The following is a 15323-nucleotide window of genomic DNA, read 5'->3' as shown; positions in this document are numbered from 1 at the left end:
AGAAAGACCACGTCAGTCTGACAGTCAAGTCAATGATATAGAGAGGATTGTCATGGATGTCTGGATGGGAATCTGTGTGATATCCAAATAAACCCATTGATGCTGATGCAAGCATGGCCTTTGGACTCATTTAAAGGGAAATTACTATACTCAAGGAATGATGCACAGCCTTGGCTCTTGTACAACAGTTTAGTATGTGGTCTTACACTCACATGCTCCCCTCCCTCTTTCTCTGTAAGCATCTCTTGGTTTCAATAGTTGCCTTGGTGACGTCTGTTTGCTTGAGAGGGGCTTCCCTCTGCAAACAGAATTTGGAGTCTCACAAAGACCCACTTCAACAAACATCTCCACAACAGCGTAACAAGACACAGAGCCCTCTTACGCAGCACTCACGCCAATGGCAGACAGAGCTTTTTGGCTCTAATCCGTGACTGATTTAAAAATATTCTAGGCTCGCACTGCATCTTAACCAGCCGCAATACTTTTTCAGCGACAAGTGATTTGTCTGTCTACACACTGACAGCAAAAATGTGTGATGGCACACAATGACAGCCAATCAGAAGATATTTGATGACCATACACTTCTTAAAATATAAAAGCAGCAACATATTTGTATGCAGACTCATTTATACTGCATGTGGGAAATATTACGTGTGATATTAATAAGATAACATTATTGACTTTATTTGTCCTTGTACTAAAGCCTCAATAAATTAATAAAATATTATGTGGAAAATATTTACTTAGATACTAAGAACTTGACAGAGTATGCTTTTTATACATCACAATATAACTTAAACATCCATTCAAAAGTTTGGGTTCAGAAATCATTCTAATATGCTGATTTGGTCCTCAAGATTTTTTTTTATTATAATCAGTGTTGAAAACAGTTGTGCTGCTTATTTTTGTGGAAACTGTGAGGCATTTTTTCATTTTTTTAGGATACTTTGATGAATCGAAAGTTCAAAAGAACATTTTTTTTAAAATAGAAATATTTTGTACATGCATGTCACTTTGGAAAATTTTATTTGTCCTTGCTGAATAATGACAAAAAAAAAATCCCCAAAAAATCATACAGACCCGAAACTTTTGAACGGTAGTGTATTTTGAATAGCATTTTTCTCTTACAACTAGTGAGCAAGTTAAGGGCAATGATACAGTGGGGAAAAACATATGTTCTGCAAAAAAGGAATAATAAAATAATATAATTTACATGAAAACGATTATATTGCCTGTTCCTTTATTGCACCATGTCTGGTGAGGACACAGTGCTATAGACACAAGCTGGAAAAAACCCAATAAGGCTATTTGCTTGGATAAGTGACTGAATATCAGAAACTGGAGTGGTGTCATCTGTTTTATGTGTGAAAAAACACAATAAAACATACAATTAGAGTATAAGAGTTTCAGCCGTGTGAAACTTCTAAAAGGTCTTGAAGTGTGTTGTTGAGTCATGTTAGGTCAGGGGTCAGACGTAAAAGTCACATGTCAGGCACCTGCTGTCTGTATTCATCTTGAGCCTCTGCCATTTCTCCAGGTCTGACTGAGTGATGGTTGTTTGAGCCAATGACTGCCAGGGGTCTCTCTGTGGGACGGACCCACTTTGGGCCCGCCTTCTGGCCAGGTCATCTGTCTTTACATCAGGCATCACCACCCACCCCACTTTCTCTCTGACTCTCCCTTCCTCATTCTCCTGCTCACTCCCACTTTCTTTCTCAGGGGTCAGGAAGGGGTTGTCCTTGCGAGTTATGATTGACACTTCAGCAGGGGTGGAGTCAGACTCACTGTAAATCAGTATGAAGGATAAACTGAGCTTAGCAAGAGGACTGACCAGAATACTCAGAGAGAGAGAGAGAGAGAGAGAATGGATATATGGGTCCAGAATTAACTTTTTGCCACACATGCAAATACAGTAGCAAGTAAATTAAAATATTTTCTTTACATTGGATATAAATATTAAAATATTAACATTTAAATACATTGTTACCAGAATTTTTAAATTTTCTATTTATTCCTTTTTTAACAAAATATTTCTTTGCTCCAATAACAACGCGATTATTTAGTTTTTTTTTCCTTTCTTGCATACTTTCAGTCACTTCCAACATCATATTGAACACAGTCTTCATGTAAAATGTAAACCATGTATAAGGTTACAGTTCCTAATGAAGTTACCAGCAAAATAACCAGTAACCCCAGTTTATTTACTCAAGGGGCTCATCAAGTGTTCATTTTGACACTGTGGTCAATGTATGAAAAGCAGAAAAATGTATGAGAAAGTGTGTGTGTTTGTTTCGAGGCACCTGCTCTCTGTATTCATCTTGAGTCTCTGCCATGTTTCCAGGTCTGATTGAGTGATGGAAGTCTGGACCAATGACTGATGAGGATCTTTGGGAGGGCGTGGCCTTCCCTCAGTCCGCCTCCTTGCTAGATCATCTTTGTGTGGGTTTGGGACAACTATCTTCCCTTCTACCTCTTTCATATCTTCCTCATCCCCTTCTTTTGCCCTTTCTTTTTCAAGATTCAGGAAAGGATTGTCCTTACGAGTAATGATTGGTATCTCAGGGGGGGCGGAGTCAGCCTGACTGTGGTAGAAATGTAACATTATAAGATGTACAAGAAAATTGATGCTTAAATCCCACAGAACACAGAAACCATACCAATAATGACATCCAGAATGATCATAGTCAGTTAGCTATTATAATTGCACACACCTAAGTACTATACAAAATGCATAATACCACATGTTTGGTATATAGGGTGAAACTCTGTAATCATAAAATATATTAGAGCTACATAACGAATAGAACAACACCACACTACAAAAGGAAAAGTAGTGAAGACAAACTTGTCGGCTTGACAAAGTCTCACTTGATAGTTTAAAACTAACGGTAAGTTTGAAGGTTATGTAGGCCTTTTGTTCTTTAAATATTTGGGCAGTCTGAAGACAGAAGTTTAATTTTATATCAGCCTTGTATACTTTGAAAATGTTGATATTTTGAAGAGAGATTTGAAGTTTGAAGAGCTATAAGCCATTTTAGGTTGTTGCCCAAATGCATGTTTGTTATTTACAGCAATAATCAGACATTAATTCGATCTCAAACCGATTAATTAGCAGAAGTTATACTTCACCACCTGCATGACAGCATTAACAATGTTTGTTGTTGAACCAACATGGTTCGAACGACGGATCTGCGACAAAGTTACTATTGGTTACATGCAGGAAACAGTCGTGAATAGCTAGTTAATTTCTCCAAAGATGCATCGTACTATGGTAGTTAAGCAGCAAGTTACACCGTTGTACAGGAAACTGAAACGCATCCCTGACTGGTTGTCCCCATGAAATCAAAATGGAAGTTATGTGTGTATCTACTAGCTTTACTGTATCTATAAGGTAGTGAGCTCCAAAACAATGACAAAATTTGCATTTAGAAGATTTAAGCATTTAAAACCTACAGTCTCTCACTTCCGCCAATATTGATGCACTTCAGCTTCTCATCAGATTTTCTGTCCAATCAAACGCTCTCTAGAATATAAAGGGTCCCGCCCCCTACATTATAAAAGAGACGCTGATGCTGCAACTGAAATCAGTCACATTTAATATTTTCTACATGGTGAATGGCACATAGTGCACTAGGGGACTGGGAATGATTCAGACAGTGTAAATATGCTTTCCATTGGGGCAAAATAAATCTGGTTTCACGTAAGTGTCAAGCGAACCGACGCAGCGCGCACACAGTCTGCTCCGGTCCAGAGACACAATAACAGAGCAATCATATGCACCAGTCGGCACATACCAGAAAACATATCGAACCCATTTGAATTCTGCACAGAATGCTATATTTTAAAGCGATATGGAGGAGAATAGGAGGATAAACGGTTAGAGATTAGGAGGAAACCGCAGCTTTACCAAGCTCAACAGTTCTGGCCGAACAGTGATATAAAATAAATGTTATTGGCTATTCTAAAAAAGGGGAGGGGCTGTTTGATATGTCCCACCCAAGCGGCAACCTTCCGATCTCTCTCTTAAAACCAACACGAAAGTGACTTAAACTGTAATTCGTCGACTGGCCGCTAGAGACAGGCTGCAAAAAAGAGTCAATCCCATATACTCCTAAAATGCCCAACTTTACAGCAGAAAAAAATGTTTACACAGCCTGGTGCAAAAATTGGTTTTGGTCTATATAGCTAATTCTGCCCTTCATGACAACTGTGAGGTGGGTGAATTTTCATCCCGTTTAAATTTTATTAAGCCTTAAAGTGCTGCATAATCAAGGGCGTGGCCACTTGAGTGACAGGTGGATTGCCGCTGCTATCACTACTAGCCGTTTGTCTGCTGTCTGTTAGCCGCCACGTCAACTCAGCTAGTCTCGCCCTTTTGCCCATTTTCGTTTATCCAGGAGTGACGCGCAGTGACAAGCTACCAAGATGGCGACAGCCGTTTCCGCCCACTTTGGGCTTCAAAAATGCTCTTCAGAAACCTACAGGTGACATCACGGACACTATTTTTTTACAGTCTATGGTCCCACCCTGTCTTCCTGTTTCAGTGAAAATTACGTCAACACATTGAATAATGCTGCACGTTTCAAGGCACTTCAGTGGGCCTTTAAGGCCTTGCTATGGGGTAGTTATGTGGTTACTAGGGTGTTCTAAGTGGTTGCTAGTCAGTTGCTGAGGTGTTCAGGTTGGTAGGGCATTGGGGGAAAGCGGGGAAAAGATTTTCCTGCACTAATTTTTGATCATGCACTAGGAGAATTTCAATCAGATAGAGAAGATAAAATAAGTCAGAACAGACTAAGGACTGTGCAGAGTTTAGTGAATGTAACTTAAAAGCTCTATGAGAAAAAGAGTTTGAAAAAACCCTGACTCAAAGCAGTGTGCAATGGCATTGTGTTGGATTTGCCAAGCCAACATAACTAGTCCCTGAGCATATGACCCCATCACTCTCAGTCACAAGCACACCTCTTTTTCTCCAGTTCCATCTTCTCCATTCTCTCCAACACAGCATGCTGGGATGCCAGCCTAATTCCCTCCCATTTCTCTCGGTCCTTCCAACTACAAGAGCCTGGCAGGAAGTTATGGGCAACACTCGGTTTGAATTGATTCATGCGGGCTCTGCGAGAAGCAAGATCATCCTTTTGGACATCTGGAACCTTCTGCTCTGCCTCTGCATCTTCATCTTCCTCATTCGAGTCCCACTGATGTGGGGCCGCAGCCCGCATGAAGTCATTGTCACGCCGAAGAATGATGTCAGGTGAAGGTGGTTTAGCTTTATTGTCCTCCACAGGATTCTCGATTGGACTGAGGAGAAAATTCGCCATGACAACATTTGAAAATATTTTAGAAAAATAGAGTGCAAAAGTGCATCCACTATTCAGTGGCCTTGGTTCCAGAGGTATTTTTCCCATTCATTTTCCCCATATAAAACATAACGACATAATCAAATAAAAAATTTGAAATTTAAAACTATAGATTTAAAGATGTTGATTATATATAGAAACAATATATTCTACATTTATTGCAAAATATGCATATTATGGATATATTTAATGAGTTTGAGAGTGTAAGTCATTCGTGGTGCTTCAAGGGAGTCGGTGGGCGCTTAAGAGTTCTTTTAACATGATTTGCTGGTTGTGATTATTCCATTTCCCTGCAGAATCATGGTGGCTAATGTCGTTTTTCACCAGGAATTCCACTGTTGAACATGCAGACTGATTGCTCCAACAAAAGCATTTACCATCGATTAACAACCTTGTAGCACACAAGTGGGTCTATCGTTAAAAAGAAATTCCCCTATTGAAAAAATGAATGGGACATAACTTGACTAACCAACTTTTGCACTCGATAACGTTGAGATGTTAGTGCTTCCATATCAGGAGTTGCAGACATCAGCCCTTTAAAATAAGTCATATTAGCATAACTAGCATTATCTGCTCAACCCAATAAAAAAACAACCAATACACACACACGCACACTTCATTACAACCTAGCATAAACAGATCCAGACTAGTCAAAGGGTCACATCCAATTAATTCACAAGCTAACAGAACAAGCCAGCATAACTTTGTGCTACACAACATTAGCCAAGCTAAAAAGGTTAAAGCCAATTGACAACTGTGTCACTCCATGCTATAATGTAGCACAAATAAATCGGCAGCACAAATCGAAAGCAAAAGTACATAGTGTCACTCCCCACACAGCAACCTAAGTTACATGACAAACTCATGGCTTTGAACACACAAGTTTTGTGGTTACCACCAGCACCAATTTTTAACAACTAGGTCCCACACACAACTAGTTAGCCGTTTTAGTCGCTGCATACACATGCCGAAAGATCTCATTTTGACCGCTGACCTGTTATATCGCACAGAGGCGGGTAATACTTTAATTCCCGACTTTTCAAGCTTCCTTATTTTCTTAAGCTCCGCCTCCTCACGCTCTGCCCCTTTCTCATCAGCCCAGGTGAAATTTTTCTTCAATGCAAGGCTTCGAGACACGCCAGACCCCTCTTTTACCACTTCTACGCATTCTTGTCTGTGGGGAGCAATGGGGAATTTCACAGCTCTCACAAACACACATGTGGATAAAACAGGATGAATCAAACAAACTCTGACACATTAAACAGATGATGCTTGTGTGCGGATTTTTGTGCAGCCAGAAGAGGGATTTCCAGCCAATTCCCTGAGAAATCAAACAAACCAAACACTTACTGTCTATCACAGCGGCTGTGATTACCTGAGAGGTCTTTCTCCGCCTACAGGAGATGTTGAGTTGCTTGGACTCCTCCTGTCTTCCTCTCTCTCGCTCCTCCTCTTCCTCAGGGGGGCGGGAAGGTAGTTGGTCTGGTTGCTCTTGTTCGGCAGATACTGGTTGAAGGGTAGAGCAGCACGAGGCTCTTTGTAGGACACACGACGGGCAGACATGTCATCCTTACGCATGTCTGGCAACTTCCTTAAACCACCGTCACCTTCAGAGTCTGTGAGAAGGACGTATTGAAAGAAAGTGCCATTTGGTATTAGTTTTTCATATTTATATGGCTTTTCAGAACAAACTACTAGAGAGATAGAACCAGCATTCATATTTCAACACATACATTGCATATGAGGTGAGATGTCACCATCTGACCATCATCCAGATCAGGGCCAACATTAATGAAAGGCTCAGTGCATGTATTTGAGTGCAAATATTTACAAGCTTAAACATCTTACACCATATTTGCCATATTGAATGAGTTTATTTTATGTCATTTTCACGAACATCGACATGCCAAGAAGCTTCTTGCTGTAATACTTCCACAGTCACGCAGCCTGTCTTATTTAGTTATGAGATATGAAGTAAAATACTTTAATAAATAAATAAATAAACAAAATACTTAAAACAAATAAAGTTATTTTTATAAAACAAATAAATATTTTTTCACCGTAATATTAATTAAACTTGTAACTTGTAACAAAAATCAAACAATCAGAATAACAGTGCTGGTTTATCTTTAAACTGAAAATCACACACGTTGGGTTTTCATGATTTATTCCATAGACATAATGATTTTTATACTGTAGAAATTGTATATTCTATCTCCTAACTCTAACTCTAACCCTACCCCTAAACCCATCACAGAAAACTTTCTGTATTTTTACATTTTTTTCAAAACACATCACTTAGCATGCTTTATAAGTTGTTTTCCTTATAAGGGACCAATAAATGTCCCCACAAGGTCAAGGATTTCGCCATGTTTGTGGGGACCGTAACGTAGGGTATTTTGTCCCCGTAACGTAGGGTATACCTGAACCACACACACAAACACACACACAAATTAAATTTATAGTTTAGAAGTTTCTTGGGCTTTTATGTTCTTTCAGTCCCTGTTTTCCCTGTTGTCCATGTCTGGATTCACTAATAAGATGCAGTTCATGTGAACCCTCTCACACACTCAGCACACAGATGAGTGTGTGAATGTCTGTCCAGCACAACAGCTGCACTCTCACACCCACACTGCACATATGTAGAAATGTATGACTCTTTTCTTTGAATCCAGAGTTTTTACCCTCAGCCTCTCTTGCATGAATGTTTGGACGTGGACATTGAATTGCTGCTCAACAAACATGTCTTATTACTATCAATGTTGAAAACAGTTGTACAATGAATGATATATCATTTATACATTTTTCAGGACTTCTTGAGAAATAGCAAGCACAAAAGAACAGTATATAACATTTTTGAACATTTATCTTTCCCATGAATTGCAAGACGTATTTATATTACAATGTTGTCTACTTTTGCATCACCACCTAAATCATTGTGAATGTATCATTACTGCTGAAAATATTGCCTAGCATAATCTAATCAAATATAAATAAAAGATAAAGTCATACCATCACTGTTGCAGCGGATAACTGTGTCTGGAGAGGGTGTGTTCTGCGATCGAGAGCCAAATGAGTCGAGACTGTCGAACGAATCATCTCGGCCGTGCCTCGGAGGAGACAGCGAATCAGAGCGCTCCGATTCCCAGCTGTCAATGTAACCGCTGTCCCGTATACTGCGCTTAGGGGAGTCCAACTCTTCGTTTGCACACTCCTGCGCACAAACATAAAAAATATAGAGAACGAAAAACATTATAGCATATATTTAATTAATCAGGCTGTTTCACAGGTTTAGTGTTCTTGACTGGATTTAATTTACCTTTCGCATCATGGAAAGGAGCCCCTCAAACTCTTTCAGGTCGAGTGTGGGGCCGTTATACGTTGCACAGCTGTTAGCAGCTTTACCAAGCCAGTATATGGTTATGAGCACCTAATCATTCAAAAAACACAGAGAAGAATAACATTCAATAAAATGTAAATTCAACAACAAAAATTCACATGTAAAGATTAAGCAAACAGTTCAGTGTACTTACATTCTTCAGCTTTCTACTGCAGTCAGAGCCTCTACAGCAGAAAAAGAGAGAGAAAATAACATAAGACGACTGTCAGTCCTTTCAAGCTATAAATGAGCCACATCAAAGTGCCTTTAAGGCAAGTCAGTGACTCACACCATGGCTATCTAGGCTACATCAGACAGCTGTTTGCTATATGAATGAAACCATAGTTTTGGCCTGATGTCATGATATACATTACCGTACAAAAGATTTTTTAATGTTTCTGAAAGACATCTCTTATGCTCACCAAGGCTGCATTTATTTGCTCAAAAAAACACTAATATTGAGAATTTTTTTTCTTTTCTATTTTAATATATTTTAAAAAGTCATTTATTCCTGAATTTTCAGCATCATTACTCCAGTCTTCAGTGTCACATGATCTTTCAGAAATCATTCTGATATGCTGCTTTGGTGCTCAATAAACATTTATTATTATTATCAATGTTGAAATCAATTGTGCTACTTAATATTTCCAAAAGGAAAGCGTGATGGTTTTTTTCCAGAATGCTTTGATAAATAGAAAGTATTATTTATTTGAAATAGATTTTTTTTCTAACAATCTAAAAGTCATTGCCATTCTAAAAATGTCACTTTTGCACATTTTAATGAATCCTTGCTGAGTAAAAAAAAAAAATTCTTAAAAAAACCCATCTTGATTCCTTTGAACAGACGTATAAAATCAGCTCTCTTATCTACTTGAATAGGGATTAACTAAAATCTCCAAAATCTGTTGGCTAAGCTTATGTTTCAATAGCTTCTTTAGCTAAACCCTTTTTTTTTTTATTGGTTAGCTAATATGAATATATTACGTTCTAGAGCAAAAAGATGAGCTGCTGTGAATGACTGAAATTTAAGATGTTCTATCTGCCAAACTGATTATGATTTATCTAATTAATTTTTCTGCACATAATCAGTTTCCTCTTCCTTATACCGTCTATGGTCACACAGGCACACACATACGTTAAGTTTGCACGTATCGATGTATCTTGCAGGTCTCCGGGATCGAACAGCTGTGATCCCTTCAATCCCAGCTCTTCACATCCTCTCAGAAACATGGTCAGATTATCCTGATCAGAGAAAAGACACATATTATGCAATTACAGGCAAAACCTCACAGTTTGTGTGTGTCTGTATGTGTGTGTGTGTGTGTGTGTGTGTGTGTGTGTGTGTGTGTGTGTGTGTGTGTGTGTGTGTGTGTGTGTGTGTGTGTGTGTGTGTGTGTGTGTGTGTGTGTGAGTGAGTGAGTGAGTGAGTGAGTGAGTGAGTGAGTGAGTGAGTGAGTGAGTGTGAGAGAGAGAGAACAATGTGTGTGTGTGTGTGTGTGTGTGTGTGTGTGTGTGTGTGTGTGAGTGAGTGAGTGAGTGAGTGAGTGAGTGAGTGAGTGAGTGAGTGAGTGAGTGAGTGAGTGAGTGAGTGAGAGAGAGAGAGAGAGAGAGAGAGAACAAGCACCAGAAGATGTGTAAATGTGTTTTAAGAAATCTTACAAAGTGACACTTACAATAATATACCATGGTAATACCAAAATAAACTTCAGTTAATTATGTATGTATTTATCTGATATCTTGATGGGGTAAATGTAACAGGGATGTTCAAAGGGGGTGGCCCGGTTTCTTGAGCCAATGCCCCTCTACTCTTATCAGCTGAAGTGCCCCTCTCGGCCAGTTTGGGCCACTGCCCCTAAAAATGTCTGTGCACGTCCCTGAAATGTAAAATAACTGCCACAGACACAGACAGAGACATATTTGTTCTGAGACAGCAGTGCAGAGACTGGCCTGACACAAATAGGCACATACAAAAGAACACAAACAAACGAATGAGCAAACAAACACACAATAACCGCACTCACCAGTCCTGCAATGGGAGTTGGGAGTCTGTTGATCTTTTTCACAAGCCCTGGTTTGATTGAACTCAGCAACCTAATGAGTCACATAACAAGAGAAAGAGAGAAATAACATTAGAGAACAATAATATGTGGGTTGAATCATACCATCATCAAAATGACTCTTGATACTGCAAAAAAATGTCTTTTTTAGACATTATGACTATATAGTTTGGACCATACACCAATTTTTTTAATAATTGTTTTAAATTTGATGCTTATGCAAACATGTTTATGTTTATTTTGTATATACACTCGCATATTAATTAATTTGCAGTGCCTGCATTTAGTTAAATAATAAATAAAGAAATAAAAATAAATCAATGACATAAAAAAAAAAAGTAACTACAGAAATGACAAGTTCCACTAAATATTTAAAATTTACATATAAAGTATGCGTGTAAAACTCACTCGCAGAGCAGAATGCCGTTCTCCAGCCCACTTCTGAAATCCTTATCACCAAAACTTCTTCCTGTCACTGCCTGTCAAGCAGACAAAGAGCAAAATCATCATCATCAGTGAAAACTTAATGAACAATGTTTTAATGTAGACGTAAGAGCGTGCTAATGTGACAGGAGCAGTTTGAACATAGTCAAATGAATTGTCCACTGTCACTGTCCTCTTCTAAATCTATAGTTAGAGTATAATTTAGGTCTAAATGCTAACCAAAAAGATGCTTTCTATTTCTTTAGGAAGGAACGATAGTATCCCAAAGTTTAAATCTTCATGTCTTAATATATGTTATGATATTGCCATTTTATTGTGTGTGTGTGTGTGTGTTCACACACCCATAGCTCGTTACAAAGAACAACAGCTGCTTTTTGCCAGAGAAGCATATCTGGTAGTTATTAGGGCAATTCCTGACACATTCTATCTAGATGCACAACGTGTGTTTAGATCGGTCAGAGTGTATAAATATGTATGTATGTGTATTTTTTTCTGTGTGTGAGTGATTATATAAACTGTGTGTGGAGTATGTGTGCATTTAATGAGCACAAGTAAACTACTAAACTAGATAACCTGTCCTTAGCACATTCACACACACCAAACGTGTGTATGTAAAAAGAGAGAGAAAAAGAACATTAATTTGCTCTATATTGCCAAGAGGCCAAGTACATGACCAAGTAGTTGAGATTAGTAAAGATTATTTTCAATGATGCAAAGCACGTTGGAATGAAAGCAAAAACCTGCAAGCACACACACAATTACCCATAAACCTGTTAGCCCCTAAACCTTTACACAGTTTCTCTCGGAGCAGGAAACAGCTGACCTGTAAATCAGTACGAGGTCACTCATTGTCCATTGTCCTTCAGCTGCTAAGAAGGGAACCCACAGCGTCAAACAGGACTATTAACATGAACACTGTACTTCTCCTCTGAATTACCCAATATCTGTTAACCTGATGCATCACTCCTCACATTCATTCCTTTCTCTCTCTCTCTCTACTCTCTTCATTCATTCCAAATAGTATTATACATTAATATGTTCCATATTATTAGATCATGACTAAACTAAAAGTTGATTATGATTTTCATTATGAAGATAATGACATTATGATAGGATGATGAAGCTGAGGTAATGAGGAGAACCCCAGATGCTATTATTCCTTAAAGGGGTGGTGGATTATGATTTCACTTTATTAAAGGGGAACTTGGCAACTCTAGTCATTTCTTCGCTGATTTTCACTTTTGTTGTCGCATGTTTTCTCATCGAGCTCCCCCTACAGCTGTGCGGCGTATATTTTCACAACACTGTCATAAAAAAAAACTCACTTGCGGCGCCCTCCTCCAGCTTTCTGCCGCTGCTCATGTGCATTTGTTATTATCGGAGCCGGCCAACTTTATCGTGTGGAGCTATGTCTACCGAGTGGGTACATCATACACAGTATAATATAATTATGTTGAATTGCCATAAAGCAGTTTGTGTTTCTCGCTCGTTCTCGCTTCTCACGAGACTTCCTATTTCCAACTTACCAGGACGTTAGTCCCTATGTTGCAAGGTTGGTTTTCCGCCTGGGGACGCTGGGGGGAGCGGGGAAAGTCACCATTCTCTCCAGAACATGTTATTGAACCATTCAAATGATTTCTAAATGGTTTTATTAAGTTGAAATAGTTGCCAAGCGCCCCTTTAAAGCTGCAGTCCGCAGTTTTTCCTCTTTGTCGCCATCTCTGTTTGAAATCTGCAATTGCAGTCATTGGCGGAATTATCAACTTTACGTGAGTTGTACTTCGACACGGCACAGCGCGGATGAACACAATGTTTGAGGAGACTGTGCAGCTGTCAGTCATCGCACCGGTGTCGATACTGTCATTCAGAATCACAGATTATTCTTTTTGGAAGAATGACCAACATAATAATTTTCACCGGAAAATGTCATCTGAACAAGTAAGACACATCCACTTTTGTTCTGGTTCTGACATTGCAGTAAATCGCGCTGATTAAATCTAAAAATCGCTTATCACGCAAAACCGTGCAAATTATATTTTGTTCTCAAATTGTTAATGTTAACAACGTCAGCATTGCGTGACTACATGTAATGTCCTTCCGATATGTATCCTTGTTTTCGCATGGGTCCGGTTGCAGTCTCTTTTTTTCTGTAGCCACTCCGAAGTCTAAACAAAGTCTTTTGCATTTTACAGCGGGTGAATCTCTAGTTGTCACTGGTGAGTTTAATTATATCAAGTGCTGTGAGAAAAGGCTATAAATCTCCACCTCCAACATCCTCACATGCAATATAGCCTACTAGCCGAGACTCCTTCTTTATGTGTACAGATGTGACGTCATGACGCAAAGACATGCTCGAATCTCCCGCGGAAATCCACCAGTACCACTGGAATTAAAAACATTATTACAAGCTTACCGCTTTGAATCGAGCTAAGGCAAGCAGATAGTTTTGAACAGTGGCTGGTTATGTATTTTGTAAAATATGTATTTTGGATAATTTTTAACCCCAAAAAAGCTACAGACTGCAGCTTTAACTTTAGTTAGTGTGTAATGTTGCTGTTTGAGCATAAACAACATCTGCAAAGTTACAACGCTCAAAGTTCAAAGCAAAGGGAGATATTTACTTTTAAATAAATCGTTTTTTTTAAGGACTACAACAAACGGCTGGAAGGGACTACACGACATTCCTCCCGGGTTGGTGACACCACTAACCCTAAAATTTACATAAACCCCGCCCCCGGAACGCGATTTATAGATTATCATGACAGAATATGCTAATCAATGACTAGAAGATAACTACACATAAGCTACATAAATTCATCAACTAACCATTCAGAAATGTCCTGTTGCATTCTACATCATTCATCATTGTCTGACTCCGGTTTGAACATAAAAGGCAAAAAGTTGTTGAAATTTTCAGTGCATGTGTCAGGTAAAAGGACACTCTTCTTGAAAGGGAGCAGCAGCTCATTTGCATTTAAAGGGACAGACAAAAACGGTGCGTTTTTGCTCACCCTCAAAAAGTGACAATTTTAACATGCTATATAAAAATATCTGTGGGGTATTTTGAGGTAAAACTTCACAAACACACTGTGGGGACATCTAAGACTTATTTTACATCTTGTGAAAAGGGCATTATGGTCACCCCTTTAATACCATCAGAATTGACCAAACCTTGTGCTGTTCCCGACACATGTTACTCTGCATGCTTTCAAAGTTTATTTTTAGCAGATTCCAAATCATTCCATTCAGATCATAAAGTCGGCATAAAACGGAAGCTGCAATTTTTTTTTTTTCCCTATTATGACGTATTTCTGAGTGAAACGGCTTCTCGAACAAGAAAAAATTTAGGCCGGGACATCATTCTATCCATCTGGAATTGATTGGATCAATTCTGGATTGCTATTGAAGTGATCTCATGTGAGAAAAATACGTCATCAAGGAAGAGAAGAGTTGTTGCAAGAGGGAGGTGAAGTTTTGATTAAAGATTACGAGGGCACATGAATAAAGGCTTTTACTGCAAAAATACTGCAATATTCTATAAAAATAAGAATTGTCCGTTTTGATTTTTAGCATAGATATTTTGCTTTGCAAAGAGGCTGTTATTTACGGATAAGGTAAAAAATGATATTAAGCTTAACAGCAACGCTATAGTCTGTTGCTCATTTCACATGGGAAAGAGGCATTTTTAAAAGAGCCCATTTAATTTAAAAGGTCAGCGAGAGAGTGGAAAAGGTTCACGAAAAAAATAAAATATGCACAAAATGGCACAAAGATTTAATCTAAAAAACTGTATTTTAAAAAATCAAGAAATTACCCCAAAATTGTTATTGTATTTGTCATAAGCATTTAATTAGACTACATTAATATCATAAACATGTCCTTTATGTTCCTCAATAAAATGTAACTTTTTCTGTAGTTAAATGAAAACCATGTCTTCTGATGGTTTTCTGTGAATGTTTTGTTGGTTTATTTGTGTAGCTGTTGCTAGCTGTGCTAAGGGCTAATGATACTAGCAATGAAATATGGGTCACTGAATTACCCAACAACACACATGCTGTGTCTGAAATTACTCACTCGGTCACTCAT

General features: G+C 38.5%; 1 protein-coding gene across 1 annotated transcript in view; it reads right to left on the bottom strand.

Annotated features, from left to right (window-relative positions):
• Nucleotides 1-15323, bottom strand: part of limch1a (LIM and calponin homology domains 1a) — a 53348-nt gene that overhangs the window by 22140 nt on the left and 15885 nt on the right. Inside the window, exons 2-12 of the mRNA XM_056256837.1 lie at nt 11202-11272; nt 10758-10827; nt 9872-9978; nt 8891-8921; nt 8677-8787; nt 8370-8571; nt 6733-6973; nt 6352-6531; nt 4960-5298; nt 2301-2582; nt 1497-1784 (exon numbers count right to left, since the gene is read on the bottom strand). Of these exons, the coding sequence (XP_056112812.1) occupies nt 1497-1784; nt 2301-2582; nt 4960-5298; nt 6352-6531; nt 6733-6973; nt 8370-8571; nt 8677-8787; nt 8891-8921; nt 9872-9978; nt 10758-10827; nt 11202-11272 (1922 nt within the window). The remainder of the gene's footprint in view (nt 1-1496; nt 1785-2300; nt 2583-4959; nt 5299-6351; nt 6532-6732; nt 6974-8369; nt 8572-8676; nt 8788-8890; nt 8922-9871; nt 9979-10757; nt 10828-11201; nt 11273-15323) is intronic.

Source organism: Rhinichthys klamathensis, unplaced genomic scaffold (genome assembly GCF_029890125.1).
Source record: "Rhinichthys klamathensis goyatoka isolate OS25496 unplaced genomic scaffold, OSU_Roscu_1.1 h1tg000133l_1, whole genome shotgun sequence".
NCBI lineage: Eukaryota > Metazoa > Chordata > Actinopteri > Cypriniformes > Leuciscidae > Rhinichthys > Rhinichthys klamathensis.
The sequence above is the reverse complement of the archived record's forward strand: the minus strand, read 5'-3'. Positions and strand labels throughout refer to the sequence as shown.